The sequence below is a fragment of the Haliotis rufescens genome, unplaced genomic scaffold, assembly GCF_023055435.1.
Source record: "Haliotis rufescens isolate VD_foot unplaced genomic scaffold, xgHalRufe1.0.p SCAF_29, whole genome shotgun sequence".
In the NCBI taxonomy this organism is placed as follows: domain Eukaryota; kingdom Metazoa; phylum Mollusca; class Gastropoda; order Lepetellida; family Haliotidae; genus Haliotis; species Haliotis rufescens.
The window spans coordinates 2,294,509-2,319,069 of NW_025963990.1; the positions used below are offsets into that span (position 1 = coordinate 2,294,509).

Here is a 24,561-nt window from a genome sequence, read left to right on the forward strand (position 1 = left end):
TGTCCGACGGCCCAATTGTCAGACGGCCAAATTGTCAGAGGGCCAAATTGTCAGACGGTCCAATGGTCAGACAGGATTAGGTAAGGTTGAGTGCACTAGTATGTGTTACCTGTTCTCCTGAGTTTACAGTGGAACAGCCCTATACAGCCCTATTGTCAGACGGTCCAATTGTCAGAGGGCCAAATTGTCAGACGGCCCAATTGTCAGACGGCCAAATTGTCAGACGGCCAAATTGTCAGACGGTCCAATGGTCAGACAGGATTAGGTAAGGTTGAGTGCACTAGTATGTGTTACCTGTTCTCCTGAGTTTACAGTGGAACAGCCCTATACAGCCCTATTGTCAGACGGTCCAATTGTCAGAAGGTCCAATTGTCAGAAGATTCAATTGTCAGACGGTCCAATTGTCAGAAGGCCCAATTGTCAGAGGGCCAAATTTTCCGACGGCCCAATTGTCAGACGGCCAAATTGTCACACGGTCCAATTGTCAGACGGCCAAATTGTCACACGGTCCAATGGTCAGACGGGATTAGGTAAGGTTGAGTGCACTAGTATGTGTTACCTGTTCTCCTGAGTTTAAAGCGGAACAGCCCTATACAAATGAAAGAGTACCTACATATGAGATATTTGGAGGAAACGTTTATTATATATTCATATGAATAACAAATTTAAACATTATATTGAATATCAGTAGATTACACAACTCACCGTTATTTACAGCAACCACAGTCAGATTACCACTACTGACGCATTGCAACGAACTAAAGTGGACAGAGGATTGAGACATATATCACACATGCTTTCATTTGACTCGTCAAAAATCATATTTGTTTTAATTTGACTATTATATGTCAATATAAAGTTTTCGCGAGCGACTCGACGATGATTGGACAAATTGTTCCATACGTAAAACATCTGGCAATAGTTATCACTGTACCAAAGCTGCGGTTATGGTTATCATTATTTGAAATATAAATAGCAGAGCTGCAACTAAGTTAACATGATATTGGAATATATTAATCCTGATAAAGTAATAGTTTCAGATACATTTCTTCATCAATATTCTTTGAAGTAATATTCTTGGGTAATTTTTAACAGAATCACCAGTAGATTGGGAGAAAACGTGTGAACATCGGATTTCTGTTTCTGGCTTACTATACGAGAAAATGCACGCGGTAATCTTAATCACTGCATATAAAAACGATGCCAAGAAGAACAGGAAATACAATTTGTATTGTAAGTTATTTCTGTTCCAGTTACCTGTACTGTGACGAGGTACTCATTAACTCAGACAACGTACTCTCCGTCCTCTACTGCTGTAAGAAGTACAACGTCCAGTCTCTGCTGACCAAGTGCGTGTACTTTGTAAAGCAGACGATGTCTGTCGACAATGTGTGTTCTTTGTTGGAACAAGCTCACTTCTTTGACGAGCAGCAGTTGTACCAGAGTTGTCTCTCCTTGATTCACGAACAGGGGGCCTCTGTGTTGCAAACAGACGGATTCCAGGAGCTCTCGCGCGCATGCGTCTTAGATGTCATTTCCTCCGACTCTTTGGCCTGCCAGGAACACATCGTCTTCGAGGCAATGCTTCGCTGGGCAGAAGCGGAATGTAAACGTCAAAGCAAGCATGTACAAGATTCGACTATGAGGGTAGTTCTAGGGGAACTGGTGTTCCAGATTCGCTTTGGGCTTCTCGACATGTCATATTATTCCACACAGGTTTCTACTCGCCAGATACTTGATGATGCGGAAAAGCTGGTGCTTTTTCAGGCCATATCCGGGACTCCTGTTGGCGTGATGAAGTTTAATGGTAAACAGCGATACCTTCCCCACAGATCTATCAGGCCCACTGGAGATTACGGCGACTATGAATACGAGTACGATTTTGAGAGACATGAACGTTTCTAATTGGAACAGATTCTGTCTACATTCACAATGTCACTTTTGACACATGACTCATGTGGAGCTTTAATTTCACTTTGTGTATGATTTTTAACCTTAACTGAGTCAATATAATCTTGTACAAACATGGTTTTTTTCCATCCGGAAATAAAGCAGAACGAAGAGAATCCTCATTTGCGTCACTTTCTAATTTCTCTACAGCTTCTAATTGTGCCATAGCCATAGATAATTTCAATTCAATCTGACACCTTTCAAGCTCAGCTCTCTTTTGATTTTCAACTTCAAGAAATTTCAATTTAGTCTTTAATGCTTCAGCTTCGGCCGTAGCAGCAATTTTGGTCTCATACAGTTTTGACACATTCGACATTTTTGATGACTTAGTCTTTCAGCGAATTTCCGTTCACTCAAACCAAATTCAAGTTCACAGAGTATCCACATATCTAGACATGCCTAATAGGAGGATATAATTACTATAAATCCATGGACTTTTCTTTCAGCCATTGAACAAGGCTATATCCAGCCCTGTCCAACAGACCACAGCTTAGACGTCAAAGCGAACGTTCAAGGAGCCAGAACATGGGGCCTCTCTGGATGAAAGATATCACTCACGGATTTAATTAAATCAAAATGTTTGATTCAATCTCGTCAAATTTTGCAAGCAAGTGTTCTTCAGAATAATTGAATTCAGTTAGTTTCCCATGTTCACTACACACAATTGCCATACGGTCTTCTAAACAATCACGAACTGAACGCAGTTCAGATATGTCCACACTGTCAGATACTAATTTCATGACGCTACTCGCCTGCCGACGCAATGCAGCTGGTGCAAATTTGAAACGTTTCACACATAGTTCAATCTTATAATCAGTGTATTATTGTGTAGGTTTAGCCGCACGGTTGCTTAAATCATCATTACAATTGTTCATATTGTCGATATTCATATCAATGCTGAAACTATTGAAATACAACTTACTCTCGGTAAAAGTTCTTTCCACTCAATAGATGTTTTACTATAATGTTTTCTATAACTCTGAACAGAGAAACTGAGTATTCTGATGTTTATACTACAGAATTTCTAATATAGAGAATCACAGTTATCCAATCCCCTGAAATCCGTAAAACATCTTGACGGAATGCGGATAAACAAAAGCCTTTCTCTCAAAAGCATGGTACTCGCTACATACCCCAAGGGAGCTAAAAAATACTAGCCACGAACGAGGAGAAACAATAAAGCGCTACTAAAATATCGCACTGATACTGACCACCTTTACACATAATATAAACTAGCTACTAGAATAATCGCAAAGACGAATGAAGAACAAGGATTGCTTTGTTTCATGATAAAACATTTTTCTATCACAACGTCATTTCCATACATTCGAGCATACGCTCACAACTTGAATACGTCATGAATATTAGACGATGCTATTTATGAGAGGGTAGTGGGCTGTTCCCCTCAGTCGTGGCTGAGCTACGCAGATACACGCAATGGCCGAACGACCGCATCTAAAAGTAGGCGAGATATAATCAGGAAATGAACGACGGGAGGGAGTTGTTTATCGTACAATAAAACACTGCAGTGAGAAAACACGAGGGGTTCATTTCACAGTTCCCTGTTTATAAAATGGACTTGTCCGACATTGCCGGGATTGGATTTTATTCGGGGAGGCATCATTATTCAAATATACGGGTAAGTATTTTTGTGCTTGTAAATGAAATTAAAGAGACTGCAAATAATGTTGATGTATCATATAAGAAATAGACGACTCCTGGTCGTTCTTTATCATACAATAAAACACTACAGGAAGAATAAACCACGCAACCCCTCGTGGTTCCTTCTCCAAACACTGTTTTATTGTACGATAAGCAGCTCCCGCTTGTCGTTTATTTCTTAAATAAAGTACGTGAATACACAAATTGGGATTGTAACAAAGTACCCACTCCATACATATTTCCACAAGGCTAAACCCTGAGCGCGTTTATGCGCGGAAACACGGCATGTCAGTGTCACCTGTATCGATCAACGCACGTTATGCAAAAAGGAAACACAATTAGCGCTCCCTAACCATAGCAGTGAGTATTTCCCTGAAATCTACTTTCGGTTCAACGGAATAGCGGCTGCCACAAGTATGGATGGTGATTTTGGGATAACAGCTCAACGTGGGCAAGGTATGGGTTGTAACGCATTCAATATCTATCAAACGACAGCATGCACGAGCGTTCATAGCCGAGAACCGAGATTGGGTCCTACAGTTAAGACATGACACTAAATCACGTAATGTAGGGTAGTGTCTTTACTGTAGGACCCAATCGCGTCTCTCAGCTAGAGCGTCTATTATTGTGGTATAGTTCATGGGTTGATATTTAGGTTATACATATTTGTTAAAGGTAAGATTTGCGATATTGCAGTCTATTTAGAAATACATTTCATGTACTAAGTGAAAGATCAGCATGTGTTTAGGTACGTGTAGACAGTTGCGCAATTTACAAGGAAAGTCACTCTATGGCAGCCATATGGATCGCTAGGGCGGGTGACCTAGTGATTTCAATATTCGCTCGTCACCACGAAGACCTTGGTTCGATGCCCCACATGGATACAAAGTGAAAACCAATTTTGTATTGCTAAAAGTGTAAAACTATACTCACTCACTCACTCACCATCGACACGTACATGATTGTAAGGATGTGCTACACAGTGTGTGGTGACTATGTTGTTGCTCTAACAATCCGAGTCGAAGGAAGCAACCATGTGTTTCATGTTACAAATACTTGGGATTATTCTTCTCTAGATGACTACTGTGGTCTGCTCATGTTAATAGTGCATCAACTCAGGAAAAACGGTTCTGTGTGGAATTATTAAATCCATATATATATAAAATTCATTACCCAATTCTATTGTATGGCTCTGAAGTGTGGGGTGTTCATCATTACGAAGAAATAGAGGTTGTACAAATGTTTGCCTGTAAGAGATTTGTATGTGTTAAGCAGTCATCCGCAAACCACGTTGTCAGAGGAGAATGCGGAAGATGCTCAATGTCCATATTCGCATTTAAATGTGTTGTTAAGTAATGGTGGAAAATAATTAATATGCCTGAATCACGTTTGGTAAAGAAATGTTATAACTTATTATTGTTAGACTGTAGTAATGGTAAAACTAACTGGGCATCAAAAGTAAAACACATCCTATTTTCTTCTGGTTTTGGTTATAATGGGAACAATAATTTATAAATAATATCTCCAGCTTTCTGGTGTAGATTATGCTCCGTCTAAAATTATCTTATGAACAAAATTGGCATGCAGCTCTTTCATCAAGCTCAAAATCATCTCTTTACAGTTAATGCAAAACAAATTAAATTTCGGCTTAAAAACATATCAAAAAGAATTATCAATTTTCAAATATAGAAGTGCCCTTGCGCAATTTGGATGCTCCGAACTGAGACTGGGAGGTATAAAAAAGTTAAAATCTGAAAGGTTGTGTCTGGCTTGCAATCAAAATCAAATTGAAGATGAATTTCATTTTATAATAAATTTTGATCAATATGTACATTTAAGACGAAAATATTTACCCAAAAAGTTTTACCTGTACCCCTCCATACATACGTTTAATATTTTAATGGCATCAAATAATGTATTAATCATTCAAAATCTATCCGTATTCATTTACAAAGCAATGAAAGTACGTCTTGTTTAAATCACCTGACATTTACTTTTGTATTCTAATGTTTCTCTCTCACTGTATATTCTGTAATGTATAATGGGCCTGTGGCCTACAATACCTAATGAATAAAGACTATATATAGTTGCCGTATACGGTGTCATATTAGGTTAGCAGAAAAATATTGGTCGAGGCATCAGCCCAATGGTTTTTCTGCTAACCTAATATGACACCGTATACGGCAACTAAAGACACCATAACTAATATTGTATTTTCCGTTGAATATATATATTTTACAGCAATTTGTTAAGATTAAACATTGGGTCCTTAACCATTTGGATCAATGGTTCAGCCATATTTCTTGAAATGTGTACATCAGACAACAATAGTAGATTGGAATATGAAGTACCCTCAACAATGGCTAGCGGAATGCCGTGCAAGGTGAACAATTGCAGAACTTAAGTTACCCTCTCGTCGTGTACGGTGTACAAAAGCCAATGGTTGAATCACCGGCTACGTCTTTTATGCCATATTCAAATGCGGGCAAGCTGCTCTAGTCATTCAATCGTCGATGTATAAAACGTCTTTATAAACTTAACCCACGACGAATTAGTTACATCTTATCAAATATTTGTTTCAGGAAGTATCAGCAGATCACAAAGAAATGCATGGGGAGGAATCATGGTTCCTGAAGAGGGGATTACATTCAAAGCCAGGCGTGAGGTGGGACACCAAAGAGGTGAGCAAGCGACTCGGACCAGAAACCCATAGTGGACATCGAGTTTTGCTTTGATGGTTGCCACATGGATTTTTCAATATGCCTACACCTCTCTCACTTGAATGCTCTTTTATTTCAGGACTCGCGTAATACATTTTTTATGTAAATGTAAATTTCGAGTCCACATGATACATACACATCAAACGTTGGTCAAATGGACCTCCGATAACACGTACATTTCCTAGCATGCATGATTTGGGACACATTGTCCCTTTGAGTGGTACAGTATGTGGCACACTGTTATGGTATTATACTATATACTAAACATACACTATAACATTCTCAAATTCATCTTTTCAGAGGTACAACTGTTCACAACCCTGAGGACACAATCATCGGATGTAACCGACGGATGTTTAAGAAACAGCTTGCATGTGATGTCAAGTTTAAGGTCGGGCAGTCAAAGAGGCCGGTAGGTGCCCACAAGTATGTGCTGAGTTCCAGGAGTGATGTCTTCTTCACCATGTTCAATGGGTCAGTGCCCCAAGGTGCTGACGTGGATGTTCCTGACATAGAGCCGGGACCATTCAAGACTTTCTTACGGTATGATCGGTCTCAATTCTTTAGAAATGAAAATGTGTTTCAGCATTTACATAAGTAACCTCCCAATTGTCAGACGGTCCAATTGTCAGAAGGCCCAATTGTCAGACGGTCCAATTGTCAGAAGGTCCAATTGTCAGACGGTCCAATTGTCAGAAGGCCCAATTGTTAGACGGTCCAATTGTCAGAAGGCCCAATTGTCAGATGGCCCAATTGTCAGAGGGCCAAATTGTCAGACGGTCCAATTATGAGATGGTCCAATTGTCAGAAGGCCCAATTGTCAGACGGCCAAATTGTCAGACGGTCCAATTGTCAGACGGCCAAATTGTCAGACGGTCCAGTTGTCAGGCGGGATAAGGTAAGGTTGAGTGCACTAGTATGTGTTACCTGTTCACCTGAGTGTAAAGTGGAACAGCCCTATACAAATGAAAGATTACCAACATATGAGATATTTGGAGGAAATGTTTATCATATATTCATATGAATAACAAATTAAAACAGTATAGTGAATATCTGTCACTGTAAACATACTTTGAGACATATTAAAAAGATGAAACTTGGCAAAACTGATCATCAAGGTTGAAATTAAAGTGTCAAATGTTCTAAAAGTAAAACACAACACTAGTCTCTGAGAAAATGGCATCTCAAGTCAGTATCTCGTGTGTCCGCCATTTGCATTGATGACTGCCGTGCAACGTCGTTAATGGATGGATGAGGCGGTTGATGTAGGCCATAGGCACTTGAGCCCACACTCCGAGGAACACCTGACGTAGTTCAGCTGCAGTTGTCTGCCTTGCTCGGGCGTCATTCAGTCGTCCTTGACTCTCGTCTCACAGGTGCTCAATGGGATTTAAATCGGGACTGAGGGCAGGCCAATGCATGGTTGTGATGCCATTCTGCTGGAGGAAGTCTCTCTCGCAGTGTAGTCACGGGCGTTATCATGCTGAAACTCGTGGTTGCGGCGACGTGCCAAATGAGGTATGGCGTGTACCGAGCTGCTGTGACTCCATTGCCTCTCCCTGGACCTATGTTCTGGAAGACCACAGGGCCGACCCTCAAGACCAATTCCACCCCACATCATGATACTCGGACCACCCCACGAGTCTCTCTCAACAACACAAGCATCCTAATAACGTTCCCCGCGGCATCGCCAGACTCTCTCTCTGCCATCTGTTGAGATACAATAACGGCTCCCGTCTGAGAGGAGGACTCTTCTCCACTGCTGGTGGCGCCAATGGTGGTGCTCTGCTGCCCACTGAAGACGGTCCCGGCGATGACATGGTGTCAGAATGGGACCTCGATGTGGCCTGTGACAGTGGAGGTGTCTGGTCGTCATTCGTCAACGCGCCGTGTCCGCACTAATGTGTCTGTCGAGCAGTCTCCGAAAAAAGTAACAAAGCGATCTTGAAGATGCTGTCGCACAATCTGACGATCCTGACGTCGGGTGGTGACCCTTGGCCTTCCACTACGTGGTCGGTCATCTGTAGTGTTAATGGTCTGGTACCGTTGCTGGAGCCTGTATGTGGTCCTTAAGTGGACTTCAAATGCATTGGCTACTTGCCGGGCGGTTTGTTCAGCTTACAATCATCCAAGGGCTTGGTGTCGCAGAATTCTCGTCAATCTTGGCAAATGTAGTAGTAATTCAATAACGAACGAATGCTATCCGATCTGGGTGGATTTTTATAGGGCAAGAAATGGGGGAACGCATGTGCATTTCAACTCACGTGAATCGGGTTACCATGGCCGTTGCTGTGATGCGTTTGGGCGATCGGTTTTTTTGTCATCTGCTTTGTTTTTTTATCATCAAATTTCATTTTTCCTGACAAGGTAATGTTAAATTTTAGAAACTTTGACAAAAAATACCAGGATATTTAAATGACAACTTTTCATGCAATGTTACATGTACTTGAGGTGACGTTTCTTTAGCGTTTCAGTATAATACTAATTATATCTATATATTTATATCGTAACCTATTTTCTTTTAAATTTCATTGAATATTGCATTGTTTACATAAAGTGATAGTTTCAGATACAATTCTTCATCAATATTCTTTGAAATTATATTATTGTGTAATTTTTAACCGAATCACCGGAAGATGGAGAGAAAACGTGTGAACAGCTGATCGCTGTTTCCGGCTCAGTATACGAGAAAATGCACACGACAATCTTAATCTCTGTATATAAATCAATGCCTAGAAGAACAAGAAATACAATTTGTAGTGTAAGTTATTTCTGTTTCAGTTACCTGTACTGTGACGAGGTACTCATTGACTCAGACAACGTACTCTCCGTCCTCTACTGCTGTAAGAAGTACAACGTCCAGTCTCTGCTGACCAAGTGCGTGGACTTTGTAAAGCAGACGATGTCTGTCGACAATGTGTGTTCTTTGTTGGAACAAGCTCACTTCTTTGACGAGCAGCAGTTGTACCAGAGTTGTCTCTCCTTCATTCACCAACAGGGGGCTACTGTGTTGCAAACAGACGGATTCCATGAGCTCTCGCGGGCATGCGTCTTAGATGTCATTTCCTCCGACTCTTTGGCCTGCCAGGAAAGAATCGTCTTCGAGGCAATGCTTCGCTGGGCAGAAGCGGAATGTAAACGTCAAAGCAAGCATGTACAAGATTCTACTATGAGGGTAGTTCTCGGGGAACTGGTGTTCCAGATTCGCTTTGGGCTTCTCGACATGTCATTTTATTCCACACAGGTGTCCACTCGCCAGATACTTGATGATGCGGAAAAGCTGGAGCTTTTTCAGGCCATATCCGGCACTCCTGTGAGAGGGATGAAGTTTAATGGTAAACAGAGAAATTGTTCCCAAACATATGCATTTTGGCACCGAGATGTGAGGTACTAAAACAATTCAACTTCATATCAGTATATAAGAAATAACTAATGTCATGGCTTTGTGGAGATAACATGTAAGTCACTGATAACGGGACCAATAACAAGGAAGATTTTTAATCCTTCGTTTAATATTATTGCCATCAATACAATATCAAAAATCAATGTTAACATACCTTTGATGTTAACAAAATAACAACAAAACTACATTTGAACAAAATAATAATTTCCCTCCAAATTGCCAGTGGCAGTTATATTATTATGTACCCTCACTTGCGGATATATGGCCTAATATTTATCTGCCCTTGATTCCCATGCACTAAGCGGCAGATTTTTCTGGCGAATATAACATGAGGCGTTTACACGCTCCAGTCGCTTGCAACAATTGCCAAAACCGTCATATGCTCTCTCGTCGCATTAATTTATTCCTGATAGAAATGAATAGCCCTTTTGCCTTATAGATTTGGTGATTTTTTACGTGTTAAAAAGGAATTGTTTTGTGCTGTATATACTAGTCTCTGGTTGAGAAACTATCAGTGTGTAACAGCTTATTGAAACAAAATGTCCCAGTATTCAACTAATTCCATGCCACTTCTACTGAATGAATGTATTTTAATGTATTTTTCTTAACCATGTTTTGTTTTCACTATTAATACACATACACACATTACTGTTCCAACTTCTAAATTCCCCTCAAAGACATAAACCTGTTCGATCACATGTAACTGTTATTTAAAGTGAGTTTCCACCGCTTCTCATCTTATCCCTTCTCCTTGGTTGTTCGTGTGGAAGTTCACTGATGCAAAATACCTATTCGGCGTCGCGAGTGGTAAAAAGTAATGTTATATAAAACCTCTTGCCGCACTTATTTCAAAAATGTTTTCACGTAGGCAACATTTCTTTACCTAAAATTGTAATCCTTTGCTATTGGGTTCCATTGTTCATTGTCTCATAGGCCTTTCATGGCCTGATGTTGTTTGTATTTTATGCAAGTTTTTTTTATGTCTAATGTGTACACATACAACATGTGACACATAAATAAAATATTTTCTTATTTTCTTTTTTTCTTCTTGTTATAATGTTTAATCAAAGGTATTCACTTAATTTTGTTGTTATTTGTGCAGTTCGCAAGCTCCTCTATCATCACAAAAGGAAACAACATAATACATTACTTATAATATTTTCCCACACTCCTTGAATATATGTGGAGGATAGATGAAGAAAGCATAACGTTAATACTATGAATAAGTAACTTGTGAAGTTCACTAAAATGTCACAAGCTGGAACTTGTCACAGAAAAACACGGGTTTTAGTGGGTTACCCCCACTGTGCCAACTTCTGAATTTGGATCTTATAACAACAAAGGATTAAGGGATTAGGCCGTTTCACCATCAGGGTTGCAGTGCCCACTGTGCCCACTATGCCAAAGTGCATATAGAGACCCATGAATATACTAGTATATTGAAATAAGCATACACAAGAATGACATAAAATTCATAAACTGGATGAGTTACTTCCTACATAGAGACAAAGGATTAAAACTCCTTAAGACATCCTTTATAAATGATGTTCACAAGTCTTCATTGGCAATTACCTCTAATAGCAAACTGTTAATGTTGGTATCCCCAAGCACCAATACTCAGTACGGTCATGGGGCAGTTGTAAAAATCACAAACACAAATGAGATCCTGTATGCATGGGCATATCCGATTATTGTTACGATCACATATCCTATCTACAGTCAGCGAACATGTCAGTCTGTATTCTTACTGACTTACTTATATTGGAGGTAGTTTTGGTTTTAATATTTTATTTGGCGTTTAAATGCGACTAATTAGTCCTGTTTTAATAAGGTATATGCCTAAGGCTTTGAATTTTTCTAATTTATTTTGTGGATTTAGGATTGATTCTAGTGTAAGTGCGGTTTTAAGATTTAGGGTGGTCTGTAGTGTTGTTCGGTGTGTTTGGTAGTGTGTGCAGTGAATGAGTATGTGTTCTGGTGTTTCTTGTTGTTTGCAATGTAGGCAGTTTCCTGGTGTCTGTATTCTTTTCCAATATCTTGTTATAGGTGGTGGTATATGATAGAACCCGCATTCGGAAAAGATATCCAGAGTCCCCCACCAGACTTCCTTGTAGTAAGTAAGGATAAGAATTTATGGATGAAGAACTTCTTTATTACAATTAAGAGCGACGTTTTGGTGTAGGTTCTAACACGTTATCAAGCAAGTCATATGTTTTGAGAGTATACATCAACCTTATTAAATGTATATTATACGGCATAAATATCTTAGTAAGAGACATGCTATCACTTTTATTAACTTGGACCTCCTCAAGGGTTGCAACGGGTGATGCTCCCATATAGATAATACTGCAACGTCGACGGTCGTGTTTCTTAAGCCATTTAATTGATAGACCTGGTAATATTTCGAAGGCATCTACCGGTGCATCTCAAAACAAGACTTCAATAATAATTGTAGAAAGATTAGGCAATAGCTTCCTCCACATCAGACCCGTGAAGATCTGGGTTGTCTTCAGCAACCCATGCTTGTCGTAGGGGCGACTAACGGGATCGTGTGGTCAGGCTCGCTGACTTGGTCCCAATCGCGTGATTGATGCTCATGATGTCAATCACTGGATTGTCTGGTCCAGACTCGATTAATTACAGACCGCCGTCATATGGATGGAATATTGCTGAGTGCGGCGTTAAACAACAAACCAACCAACCTCCCCCACTTCAGCATGCTTAATACACGAGTTCAAACAAGCGATGTCCAAACTCTTTCCTACACTAACCGAGTCATTACGTAGATCCTGATGAATAGTATGTAATGATCATTATCAAAATCTGTGTTATTTGATCCTTCAAAAAGCGAAGTGTAAATAGGTTTCCATATATTTAACCCGACTTGCTTGCGGACGAAATTCCACCATCATGTACATGGACCTCCCAAGGTATTTGACAAGAAATTTAAGGCATTTATTTCTTGCGAAGCCTTGATTTTTTCTCCCCGTATGCATCTATTTCCACGGGTAGGCTAGAGTTTAAAGCGTTCGCTCGTCACGCCGAAGACCCGGGTTCGATTCCCGACATGGGTACAAGGTGTGAAGCCCATTTCTGGTGTCCCCCGCCATGATATTGCTGGAATATTGCTAAAAACGGCGTAAAACTATACTCACTCACTCACGTTCACAGGCCACACCCAATTTACCCATAACTTTCCAGAAATTTCGAGAGAGTGTTTTGTACTTGTCCAGTAAACGCTGTTGTTCTGTTGCTTGGAAGGAGCGCTTATTTTTCCGATACGTCTTGTCAAATCTCCCCCTACAAAGTTTAAATTTACTTTTCAGTTCTTTCTTTCTTAGCGTCGATTCACACTGCAACCACAGGCGTTCAGAAACACATGACAAATCCCACAAGCACTGGAGCTCATCACACCAATAGGGTTTGTAAAATGATTTACGATTTCGGTTATTCTTTCTGCCAGTGGCAGTAGGCCCGACTGTCTTATCAAATTCTGATTACATAAAGGACAAGAAATTATCATAGCGTAATTAACATCCCTATTAATAGTTTCCTGTAATTAAACCGCTAGATTCTCCCCTTGTAAAATAGGTCTGATATCTTATCTTGTCTTCATCGTTTTGACGTGGCTTGTCCACATCCAACTTCCGCAGGGGCGCTATATGGTTGTGAGAGACAAGCAATGAGTGAGTGAGTGAATTGGGTTTAACGCAGCTTTTATCAGTATTCCAGTTATATCACGGCGTGTCAGCTTATTGTGGGAGGAAAGCCCGACGTGATGCAGGTCTCAGACGTTTACCACTTCGCTGAAACCCACGAGCACGGGTATGGTGCTGGCATGCTCAAGGGACGCAACTCTGCATAGCGAATCGCGGCGTCTTAGACGGCTGGGCCACCTGTGCCCCCGACAAACAATGAAATGTCCCATGAGAGAACCGAATGGTCAGATATGTTGTCAGAGCAATTAGCGTCGGCTACTGGAAAAATCCTGTTCACATTAAACGACTTGAAATATACCTGTCACCAGTCTGGCTACTTTGTTTATACACCTCTAAGTCGGTCGATTTCCCGGATATTAAACGCCACACTCAGCAATATCCCCGCTATATGACGGCGGTCTGTAAATAATCGAGTCTGGACAAGACAATCCAGTGATTGACATTATGAGCATCAATCTTCGCAGTTGAAATACAATGACATGCATCAACCAAGTCAGCAAACCTGACCACCCAATCCCGTTATTCGCCTCTCACGACAAGCACAGTCTCCTCGTATGACAAGTATGACATAACTGATAGAACTGAAAATCTCTTCAAAGCTGCGTCAACCAAACTAACTCGGATCCATTGTCCCAAGGGCGATAACCTCAAGATAGAGTCATGTTGCCGCCATGTTGTGTTTTATTTTAATATTTGGAACTGAACGACCTCAACAAAAGCAAAGCGACAAAGTCAAATACCCCGGCGCCTCCTATAGCAAGTAAGGTTTGCTGAAGGCCCAAATTGTAAGGCGGATCTTCACGGGCCGGATAGAGTGGTAGGGATCTCAGGTTGATTAACCTCCTATTACCTATTACTGCACCATCTACCGCCGTGCTGAAGGTTTTGACCTCTACTACGAGTGTGCGTGCGCACCTGGCTGCGATTCATTGTGAGGATGACGTCAACGGGTGAAGCAGCTCTCCATGTTCCTGGCCGTACGTCTGCTACAACGACGTCAACAGATACTACTGCGCATGTGCAAAAGATAATCCCAACTGTGATGGGTTGCAGGCATGGATGATCGGTCTGGTTGTGTTGGCGGTGATATTGATAATCATCTTATCCTTCCTAGCTTGGTATCTATGCATGCTCAAACGAGGGTAGGTACTGCGCAGATTCAGACAGGCGGATATTTTGCATAGTCTCAATGCTGTCACCATGCGAAACATACATTAAATACATAAAAACAACGCATTCATATGAAGTTATAATAGATAAATGATTAAATGAAATATACAACAAAAATGTGTATCCATGAAAAACATACTCTCTATTGTAATGTTGTTACATGGTGATCTGCAAATAGAAAAGAAGAAATGACCCAGTCTTCAGTTCGAACAGAACTAAATAGTGAAAACAGTAACTATCCTCACAAAGCCAATAATTAACAACTCATATTAAAATACATAGTTATTGGTTTACAATCACAAAAGGCAGTACATATATACACAGTCAAATATATGACAGCAGCAATTATACACGTCTGTGCATTCACCAATGTCCATAGTTTGTCACTGTTTGTTTGTTTGTTTGTTGTTTAACGCCACCCTCGGCAATATTCCAGCTATATGACGGCGATCTGTAAATAATCGAATCTGGACCAGACAATCCAGTGATTGATATCATGCGCATCGGTCCACGCAATTGGGATCGATGACATGTATCAAAAAAGTCAGCGAACACGATCCCGTTGGTCGCCTCTTACGACAAGTGTAGGTTGCTGAAGACCTATAATTTTACCCCGAATCTTCACGGGTCTGGCATGAACTCGGTGTTTTCTGATAGGTATCTCATCGGCATTTGCAAAAGGATAAACCAGGTCCTAAAAGGCCACGAATCTCCCTCGTCTCTCGCTTATAAGAGTGAGATGAGGTTGAACATTGCGTTCAAGATTATTGACTTATATAGTGACGTGCATGCACGTGTGTCTTTGCAGCTTGTACTGGTCTGGACTTAAATGTATGCCGGTTTTATTCTGCTCACCTTCGGATATGCTGCAGTGTAGCATGGATACCCCACTCAGACACATAACACTGACTCCAGGCCTGTCAGTCCTTGTATTATTCCCTTAATGCTGAGCGCTTGAGGGTAACAACGAGTACCATCTTTTAACATATTTTAGTTTGGCTCGTCCAGGGGATGGAAGCAAATTACACAATCACTACTCACAGATGACTTCTGGCCAGGAAACTATATTCTAATTAAGCCACGGTTCAAATCTTCATTTAGGCGTATGCAGTCACCGTGCAACAAACTCGCCAGACACAAGCGAGAACGAGGAGGGGCCCGTACGGTTTGTGACAATGAAGGTTTCACTGACGTAAGTTTAACAGCAATATACATATTACTACTTGTAGACATACACACATACGAAATCTTCAAAATGTTGATATTTCAACGAAGCTGAACAAGTATGATTACATATTCTTCTCGACGTTTTGTTGTGGAATTCTTATAAATGTCACACTAAGATCCATGACAATTAGTCACCCCCACCCCCGTTATCCTAAAAGTAAAACAGTGGGTGTTATTGACCCTGATAATTTGCAGTGCATTGCATTGTACACGCAGAATCAGAAATTAAGGTGTAAAACACAATTATACACGCTACCAAAACACAATTATACACGCTACCAAGCATGTCTGTGGCAGTTGATGAGGAGTGAGTGAGTATGGTTTAAGGCCGCTTTTAGAAATATTCCAGCAATATCACGGAGGGGGACACCAGAAATGGGCTTCACACATTGTGCCCATGTCGGGAATCGAACCCGGATCTTCGGCGTGACGAGCGAACGCTTTAACCACTAGGCTACCCAGCCGCCCTAGTTGATGAGGAAGTATCTAGTTAAATAATCATGCAATTTCATTGTAAAAGGGGAAGTATAGTTATCATTCGGTCTATTTATTGTATTATGAAAACATCAGTGATGACACCAGGAGTTCGCGAAATGGGTAAGAATAAAAACGTCATGATATTTGTCGTATAATGGTTATAAATTACTTTGTTTCCAGACAAACCAACACCAACAAAGACTTTCAAACCTTGGACATGCAAAAACTTGTTTTGATCCCCCAAGAGTTCAAAGGTCTGTCGGTAATACACCAGGTAAGGAGGCGGTGTAGAGGCACAGCGGTCCATCCTGTCCCATCATGGTCGAGACGCCATGGAACATAAACCCAGCTGGAACCAGAATATGATCTTTAAAGACGTTTAATTCATGTCAACATAGAGTTCATTTAATACCTGAACTTTCATTTGTTCCTTTTATTTTCAAATGTGTTATTTTTGTTAACAATGTAGATGGTTCTTGTTGCACTTACATAACATAGCATCTACGCATTGTATTAAAGTGTGGATTATTATCAGTGAAAGTGCTCACATTAAGAGCAGCAGATAACGGGATTTCATTGGTGGATGATATAGGAACGAAGGCTGTGTGTTTGCTGTTAAATTAACCACTCTTTAATTACATGTAGTTGTGGTCGTGCATGATTTTAAACTGAAAATAATATACCTGAAAGTAAAGGATTTCATTATCTGTATCTGTAAGAGTTAAATACATGGTGTTAACATAGAGATAGTTAAAACCATGTGTGTCATCCTTGAAATGAATCCTTTTAATTTACTTCAAAATTAATTCCACTAAATACAAAGCAAAACTTATGTGGCCAGCGTGTATTATTCACTTTAAATGCCAAGCATAATATATCAACTTATTATCTATTTTTTAACTTTGTTTCCTTCAAATAAATATATTTGTGCTGCTTCAAATATGTGTTTGGTCTTGTTCAGCCACAGGATCCCATTGTGCAAAGGGATCGCACTGCTTCGACTATTGTTGGTCTGTACTTAGGTTAAAATAGTTTTAGTGTTCTTAGATGGTTAGATGTACATGGTCATTCGGCCCAAAAATACATCAGATGAAATAAAGGTCAAAGGTATGAAATAAAAAGGTCAAAAGTATGAAATAAAAGTCAAATGTTACGAATAAATTATTAAATGTAACAAATAAAGGCCAAAATACAAAACAAATAAACGCCACATGAAAGAACAATGTGTAGTAATAAAAGAACGTCAGTGCACACGAAAGGACACCAAACGCTAAAGGACAACTTGCCAATTTAAGAACGCCAGATGGTGTTGCAACTTGTACAACGAATTGAATCGGCTTGTCCATCTTTGTATAAGATGTATTACGCCATTCTTCATGCAGCCACTGTGTGATGTCATGTACATGTTGCGATTACATTAAGCGATATCACCAGCACTCGTCTCGACTCTGGGGCGGTCGGGTAGCCTAGTGGTTAAAGCGTTCGCTCGTCACGCCGAAGACCCGGGTTCGATTCCCGACATGGGTACAATGTGTGAAGCCCATTTCTGGTGTCCCCCGCCGTGATCTTGCTGGAATATTGCTAAAAGCGGCGTTAAACCAAACTCACTCACTCACTCACTCACTCACTCACTCGTCTCGACTCCTGAATTTTGAAAAAAATCTTTCACAGCTAAAACATAATTTGTCTTGTGATTCGTTTAAATACATCGAGGGCCTGCTCGAGTGATGCCGCGATTTTAAGTGTAGAGATATGTCCACCAGGCGTCCAGAATAGCCATTTTCATTGGCTGTTGAGCGAGAGAAGTGGGTGATAAGAAAAGATGGAGCTGATCAAAACAGAATCGAGATACAACTCTGGATAATCGAGGGTGATCTTTATCATGTAATGGCCTTCTTAAAAATCGTAATGTCGCTAGATGAGGTGTAAAACCAATGAAGGCAATGTTTAATTGGTTTATCCTCACTTTGCCACCACACTGTTGGGGATTAACAGTTACTGTGTTTATACAAGCAAAGAGGACATGCCAAAAGCGATCACAGTAGTTAGTGTGTCAATTCAAGTAAATGTTAATCCATGATGAAGTGATATGTGTTAACCATATCAAAGTCTGTAACAACTTACATGTGAGTAATCCCAGTTGAATGATATGTAAGTATGTAATAATTAAGACACCTGCAGTGACCAGTTAACAAGTAGTCAGTGAGATAGTATATACATAGTGGTTATTCCAAATAAAGTCATTACTAAAGGACAAAACCACTTGCGGAATGTCGAGTTTTTTCCCAACAGTCGTCGTGGCCGTAGCCTGAATATCCAAGTCTTAAGTATCAATTGCAACAAAAACAAATATTGACATTATTAAATGACATCATGCACTATATATGATAGTAGTTATATATGATTTGATAGTTCTGAGGAATACCGTTTTGTGGAAATGTTAAGCTAATACAAATTTGAGACGACCACTGCTGTCTGCTATTGTTCTCCCGATCAGCACGCATGACTTTGTTTTTCTTTTCCAAACAAAAGGTGGTGGCAACATGAGATGACTCCTGGTGCGTCCCTCGTGGTTTATTATCCATGCAGTCTTTTATTGTACCATAACCAACTCTCACTCGTCCTTTATTTGTTAAATACGAGTACACCAGAGATCTTGTCAAAATCACTGACCACATGAAACGAAAACTGACCAAGAATCAAAATTCTCCTCAACAGTAAATTTGTCACATCAACGAACTTATTGTTTACACAAACTGAGATCCAATATTTGTGAAAAGGCGATTTTATTTTCCTCAAACATTGCCAAATATGTCAGCAACGTCTTTGGAAATGTCACACAAAAACATCCTTGGTCTAGCGGGGGACTACTTCCCGTCTAACTTTCGCAACCAATTTGTTGATCACGTGATTGTAGACTTACGCTACGAGGGAGTTGGATAATCACGCAACCTATGCTTGTCGTAAGAGGCGACTAACGGGATCGGCCGGCCAGGCTCGCTGACTTGGTTGATGCATGTCATCGTATCCCAATTGCGTGGATCGATGCTGGTGATGTCAATCACTGGAATATCTTGTCTAGTCTCAATTATTTACAGACCTATAGCTGGAATATTGCTGAGTGCGGCGTTAATGAACAAACAAACAAAACTCATTCATGAACCATGTATCTTCTAATCTGCAGACGTTTGAGAGCAGGGTGTTATGTTTCTGTATTATGGCATAAAATAATGTTTTCTAAAACTCTGAACGGAGAAACTGAGTATTCATGATGTTTATTATACAGAATTTCTAATATAGAGAATCTCACAGTTATCCAATCCCCTGAAATTCCAAATACATCTTGACGGAATGCGGATAAACAAAGGCCTTTCTCACCGGAAAGCATGGTACTCGCCACATAACCCAAGGGTACTTGCGACTAACGAGGAGAATCAATAAAGTGCTACTGAAATATCACACTGATACTGACTACCGTTACACTCCCCACCCAAAGTTAGTATTAACCTAATTGACATTAAACAATGAAAAATGCTGAAGTGGTATAAATATAAACACAATTGTTTGGCTAACGATACAGTATTGCTAACTTGAAATATTAAGCTAACAAACTATAGGCAAGTGTCACACCCTGACAATGAACAAAGGTTAATGCTTTCTTGCAAAACATATAATCATACAAAATATAAAACATGAAAATACACATCATTGTGTCAATATTTATAGTTCCGATCGGATTCGGAATCATCATTCACAAAGTTCAATGAACCTGAAAATGAATTTAGCACAGTTAGGAACACAATACTGCAAATAATTTACACACATTTGAACACAGTTAGTTCTCTTTTTCTAAGAGAAGCACAAGTTTGTGAACTGGTCTCACAAAGTTTGATACACCACAGTCTACTTTCACAGTTCTCACTAGACAATCTTCACTAATGTACACTTCTGAGATGCGTCCAAGTTTCCAATGAAATATTGTCGTCCTTGATTACCACGATGTCGTTAACAGAAAGATTTCTACATGGGGCAGTCCACTTCAGCCACAACTGAAGACTTTGCAGATAATCTTTCCCCCAACGACTCCGGTATTCATTAGCGATGTATTTAACTCTGTGCCATCGCTTCCTGGAAAACATGTCCTCCTTAATGAATGTTCCAGGTGGTGGAGGGATTACCTTAGACTTCAAGGTAAGAAGGTTATTTAGTGTCGGAGGATTCTGGAGAGGGCGGATCCGAGGAGTGTTAAGGGTCTGCTGTTTACAAAGGCAGCAGTTTCACACATCACAGTACAGAGGGATTCATCATCCAACTGTGATCCATGAAGTAAAGCAGATATGACATTTCTTGCAGTTCTAATCTGCCTCTCCCAGACACCACCCATATGGCTTGCATATGGTGGGTTAAACTTGAACTCAAAGAAATTACAATCTCTCTGCAATAGGAATTGTCTCACTTTTCTTTGATCAAGATTTGTTAGAACAACATACAGTTCGGTCTTTGCACAAAGTTAGTACCTTGATCGCATCTTAGTTGACGGATCAGACCACGCACTGACATAAAGCGTCTAAGGGCGTTGATAAATGAGTCTGTATTCATTGACACAACAGTCTCTATGTGTATTGCTCGGCAACACAGGCATGTGTACAGAACACCGAATCGCTTCAACTCCTTTCTCCCTTCCTTTATATAAAGGGTCCGAAACAGGCTACTGCACAGAATGAAAATGGAGGAGCTTCTTCTGTCCTATAGTCCGGTAATTATAGGTTTATTTTTCATGAAGGTCCAACAAAAATGACGGAAAAGGTTTTTTAACACATTTCACTGTCTTGATAGGTGTACTTTTAAAAAAATAGTTTACCAAAATTTGACTTGGGGAAACACCCAAAATAGGTCAAATCCAAGATGGCCGCTATCAATACAAAAAACATCAATCAATATCTAAACATGGATGATGACTCTATTTATAATCAACTTCATAGGATCAAGACGGGGGAATATATATTTAACAATTTTGAAGTGAAATCTTACACAGAAATAAATTACAGCTGCCCGAAATGTGAAAAAAATGCAATTGTTCCATATCGGACTACAAAATACTTAACATGGGCTTATAAAGAGGGAATAACCCTGCAAATACTACAGTTTACAGGTCAAACTTACTATCAATTTAAATGTCTAAAGTTCAAGACAGTCTTTATATTCACACTCATATACTGGACATGAAGAGACGATTATTCAGTAATGTTAGAAAAGTCATGACTTGGTCCATTTGAACAAGTCATCCCTTTGCATTGTCCACATGCTGAGGTACAATTGTAGACAATTTTTTCTGCATGCGCATTTGTTTTCATCACACTTTTTAGTGCAATTGTATCTGATTATTTTCAACAGAAATTTAGGAGTGACAGCTTGGTGCCTTGTGATTGGTTTCAATATAGTGCCCTTGTTGCTCTTGTGAAGCGTCCAGCCCCATTCTGTCGCATCCATATTGTTGCCTAGCCAGGTCTGCACTTGGAGTCAGACTCGTTGGCTGGGAAATCTTGCAGCATCTGATGTTGGTGGAAGGTGTCGAAGGGGTAGGTAATTTGAGCTTGATACATACCTTCTCAGTGAATTTTGTCACATATTCAGAATTCAAATCCAAGACATACATCCGTAGAGGATTGGGAGTGCCTGATTACCAGCCTGCTCGATTTCTGCATGGTTTCCACCTGTCACCATGAAAACCTTTGAATATTCCTGAGACCATCCCTATGCCATATGGCCTCGATGTTGTGTCGGTCCCTGACAATGCATGTACAAAGAGCAAAGAATGGCTGAGATTAGGATCAAGGATCATCTGTAGGATGAAGATGTCAATCATCTTTGTACTTGTCTGAAGATAGATGGCCTCATAGTATCGGGTCTGAAGTGATATTGCAACAGGATGAGAAGGTCAGTGTCATTCCCTACCACTACCATAGGCTGTGTTTTAGCCAGTGTACAGGCAGACATTGCAATGTCATAGTCAGCATCTCAGGATGAGTGTTTAATCTGAAAACCCACCTTTTTCGATTTTCGAGTGATGAATTTCTGTTTGTTTCATTCATTTGCCATTAGGGCTTTTTCTTCATTTTCAGAATCATGTCTGGTGTGAAATCCACATCCACTCCAATCTCACTTCCAGTTCTTCTATGATGGGTCTCATCCTTGGTCGAAAAACACCACAATAACACGATAAGAGCATTGCAGAAGTGGTTCCTCAAGAAATGAGCCCGCACAGCTTGTGCCACTGATTTGCCGGACAACATCTGATCTGTACTACCCTCTGAATATACTTGAGTGATGATCTCCTTTAACCCAGATCCAACCATCAGATTCCCAACTGTACCCACAAAACTCATCTAAGTATGGAATCCCCCCAAGACCAGGGCTATTTGATGCAAGGGTCTCTCAGCTGGCCGTGATTCGATGATCATGTATGCAATTCACCAAAGTTGCTGGTCGATTGTAATAACCGGTGTGATTCCATTTCGTCTGGCACGTTTTGAAATATACTCCAGCGTTGATCTGACACAGGATTCGTCACTTGGTGTCATGTTGATAATCGACAAGAATATCTCAGAGCTCTTCCTGGGGGATGCATGGAATGTCAGAATGGAGCAACTGCATGCAACCGGAACACAGTGGTCAACACACACAGAAGTGGCACACTCCACAAAATATCCAGTTTGCTATTCTTTTCATCAAGACAGAAGTCAGCAATTGGTGGATAGATAATGTTCGCCAGCACTGCCTTTGGATTTCTTTGTGAGAACAGTTTAACAATGATGATTTTTTTAACATCATCCAAGTCCATCTTAACTCTTGAAACCCTCTGTTTCACCATCTCGCCCATGGCATGGATTGAGTCAGTGCCATCAAACCTTTTGCTGTCATGATCTACATAACCAGCCTGGTATTGCACGAATGTTCTCTACCTGCGTATGAATGTATCCTCCCCCAACTTTAATCAAACTGTCCATGTCGGATTTGTCCACCTTTGCAACATTTTTATGTGCAGTAAGAGATGCAATGTTAGGTTGTTGCCTGATTAAAGTTATGAATACCTTGTTCCCATAGTGGTTCATGAATTCCCTTTTCAGCTGAGAGGTGGTGTATAGTTGATCATCACTCAGTGCACTCATTGACTTCATAATGTGATGCAAATTGTCCAAAGGAATCGTTTCATCATCATTCTCTTCCAAGTAATAAATGGCAATCTTAAATGCTGTCATCTAGGACATACACTTCAGTCGACCAAGTCTTCGTTTCTTTAGTGGAGCCTCCTCATGTTCAATATAAGCTGCAGGTATACTTGTCCCTCTCCGAAAATTCTTATCACAAGCATGATGATGGATAGCTTCTTCAGCTGGTAGATCGTATATGGGCACGATACTTGACTGTGCCTTCTTGGCCTAATCATCTTGCCTGTTGACACAGTATGTTGCAGACATACATGTATTTTGAGTAACTCAATAGCCCTCGCACGGCTGAAGTACACTTCTATATGGATGTTTGTATGCAACATCCTGGTCAATACAAGTACCACATAGAAAACAGTGAGTTTTAAAATGTAAAGCTTAAACATATGATCGAAGAGTTTTCAGCTACTTTGATTGCCTTTGGATTAATATGCATACTTCGACACTGTCTGTGTACCAACAGGCTATAGTTGTTTCTGGTGTCTGGTGCACCTAATTTGTGCAGTCTGTTTGCGTTATTAATGCTACAGCACCATTTTGCTGTCAATTTCACACAATCCTGGGGTTTTATCCAGGTTAACTGGTTCGATACATATCAAACAAGATGTTATCTGTGATCTACATAGGACACCTTCAGTTGAGAATAGTCACCTGCGAATAGGAACAGCTGATAGAAATATGGTTGACATGTGTACAGATACAAATGTTGCTTTTCCGATTATAGCAAATGATTTTTGTGCTAAAAGTCTTGATGATATCTTCAGAATTAACTTTTAATCAAAGTTTCTGAGAAGCTAATACCATTTGAGAAAAATGACTTCTTCCCGGACATTGGATTATCTCCCTTGATTTTCCTTGAAACAAATGTTGATGTTAATGACTCTGTTTTTTATAAGAATGAACCGATTTTGAAGAAGGGGATACTTTGGCTTTATTCAACTTTATTTGTTTCTAACTTGATTTTTTATGTGAAGACAATAAACTGTAAATTTTTATATGTAAAAAGT

General features: G+C 40.1%; 1 protein-coding gene across 4 annotated transcripts in view; it reads left to right on the forward strand.

The window, feature by feature from the left end:
- The window catches only part of LOC124137717 (BTB/POZ domain-containing protein 6-like), a 73,997-nt gene that overhangs the window by 3,327 nt on the left and 46,109 nt on the right, over positions 1-24,561 (forward strand). Inside the window, exons 1-4 of one of the 4 annotated variants that reach the window (XM_048402765.1) lie at positions 3,798-4,068; positions 6,195-6,293; positions 6,635-6,875; positions 9,114-10,761. The exons of 1 other annotated variant lie outside the window; for it this stretch is intronic. In XM_048402765.1, coding sequence (XP_048258722.1) covers positions 4,029-4,068; positions 6,195-6,293; positions 6,635-6,875; positions 9,114-9,726 — 993 coding nt within the window. In that variant the 5' untranslated portion in view covers positions 3,798-4,028 and the 3' untranslated portion in view covers positions 9,727-10,761. Of the gene's footprint in view, positions 1-1,253; positions 1,808-2,396; positions 2,812-3,797; positions 4,069-6,194; positions 6,294-6,634; positions 6,876-9,113; positions 10,762-24,561 lie in introns of those variants that run through there. 2 more of the 4 variants (XM_046504142.2, XM_048402766.1) reach the window with 2 other exon arrangements.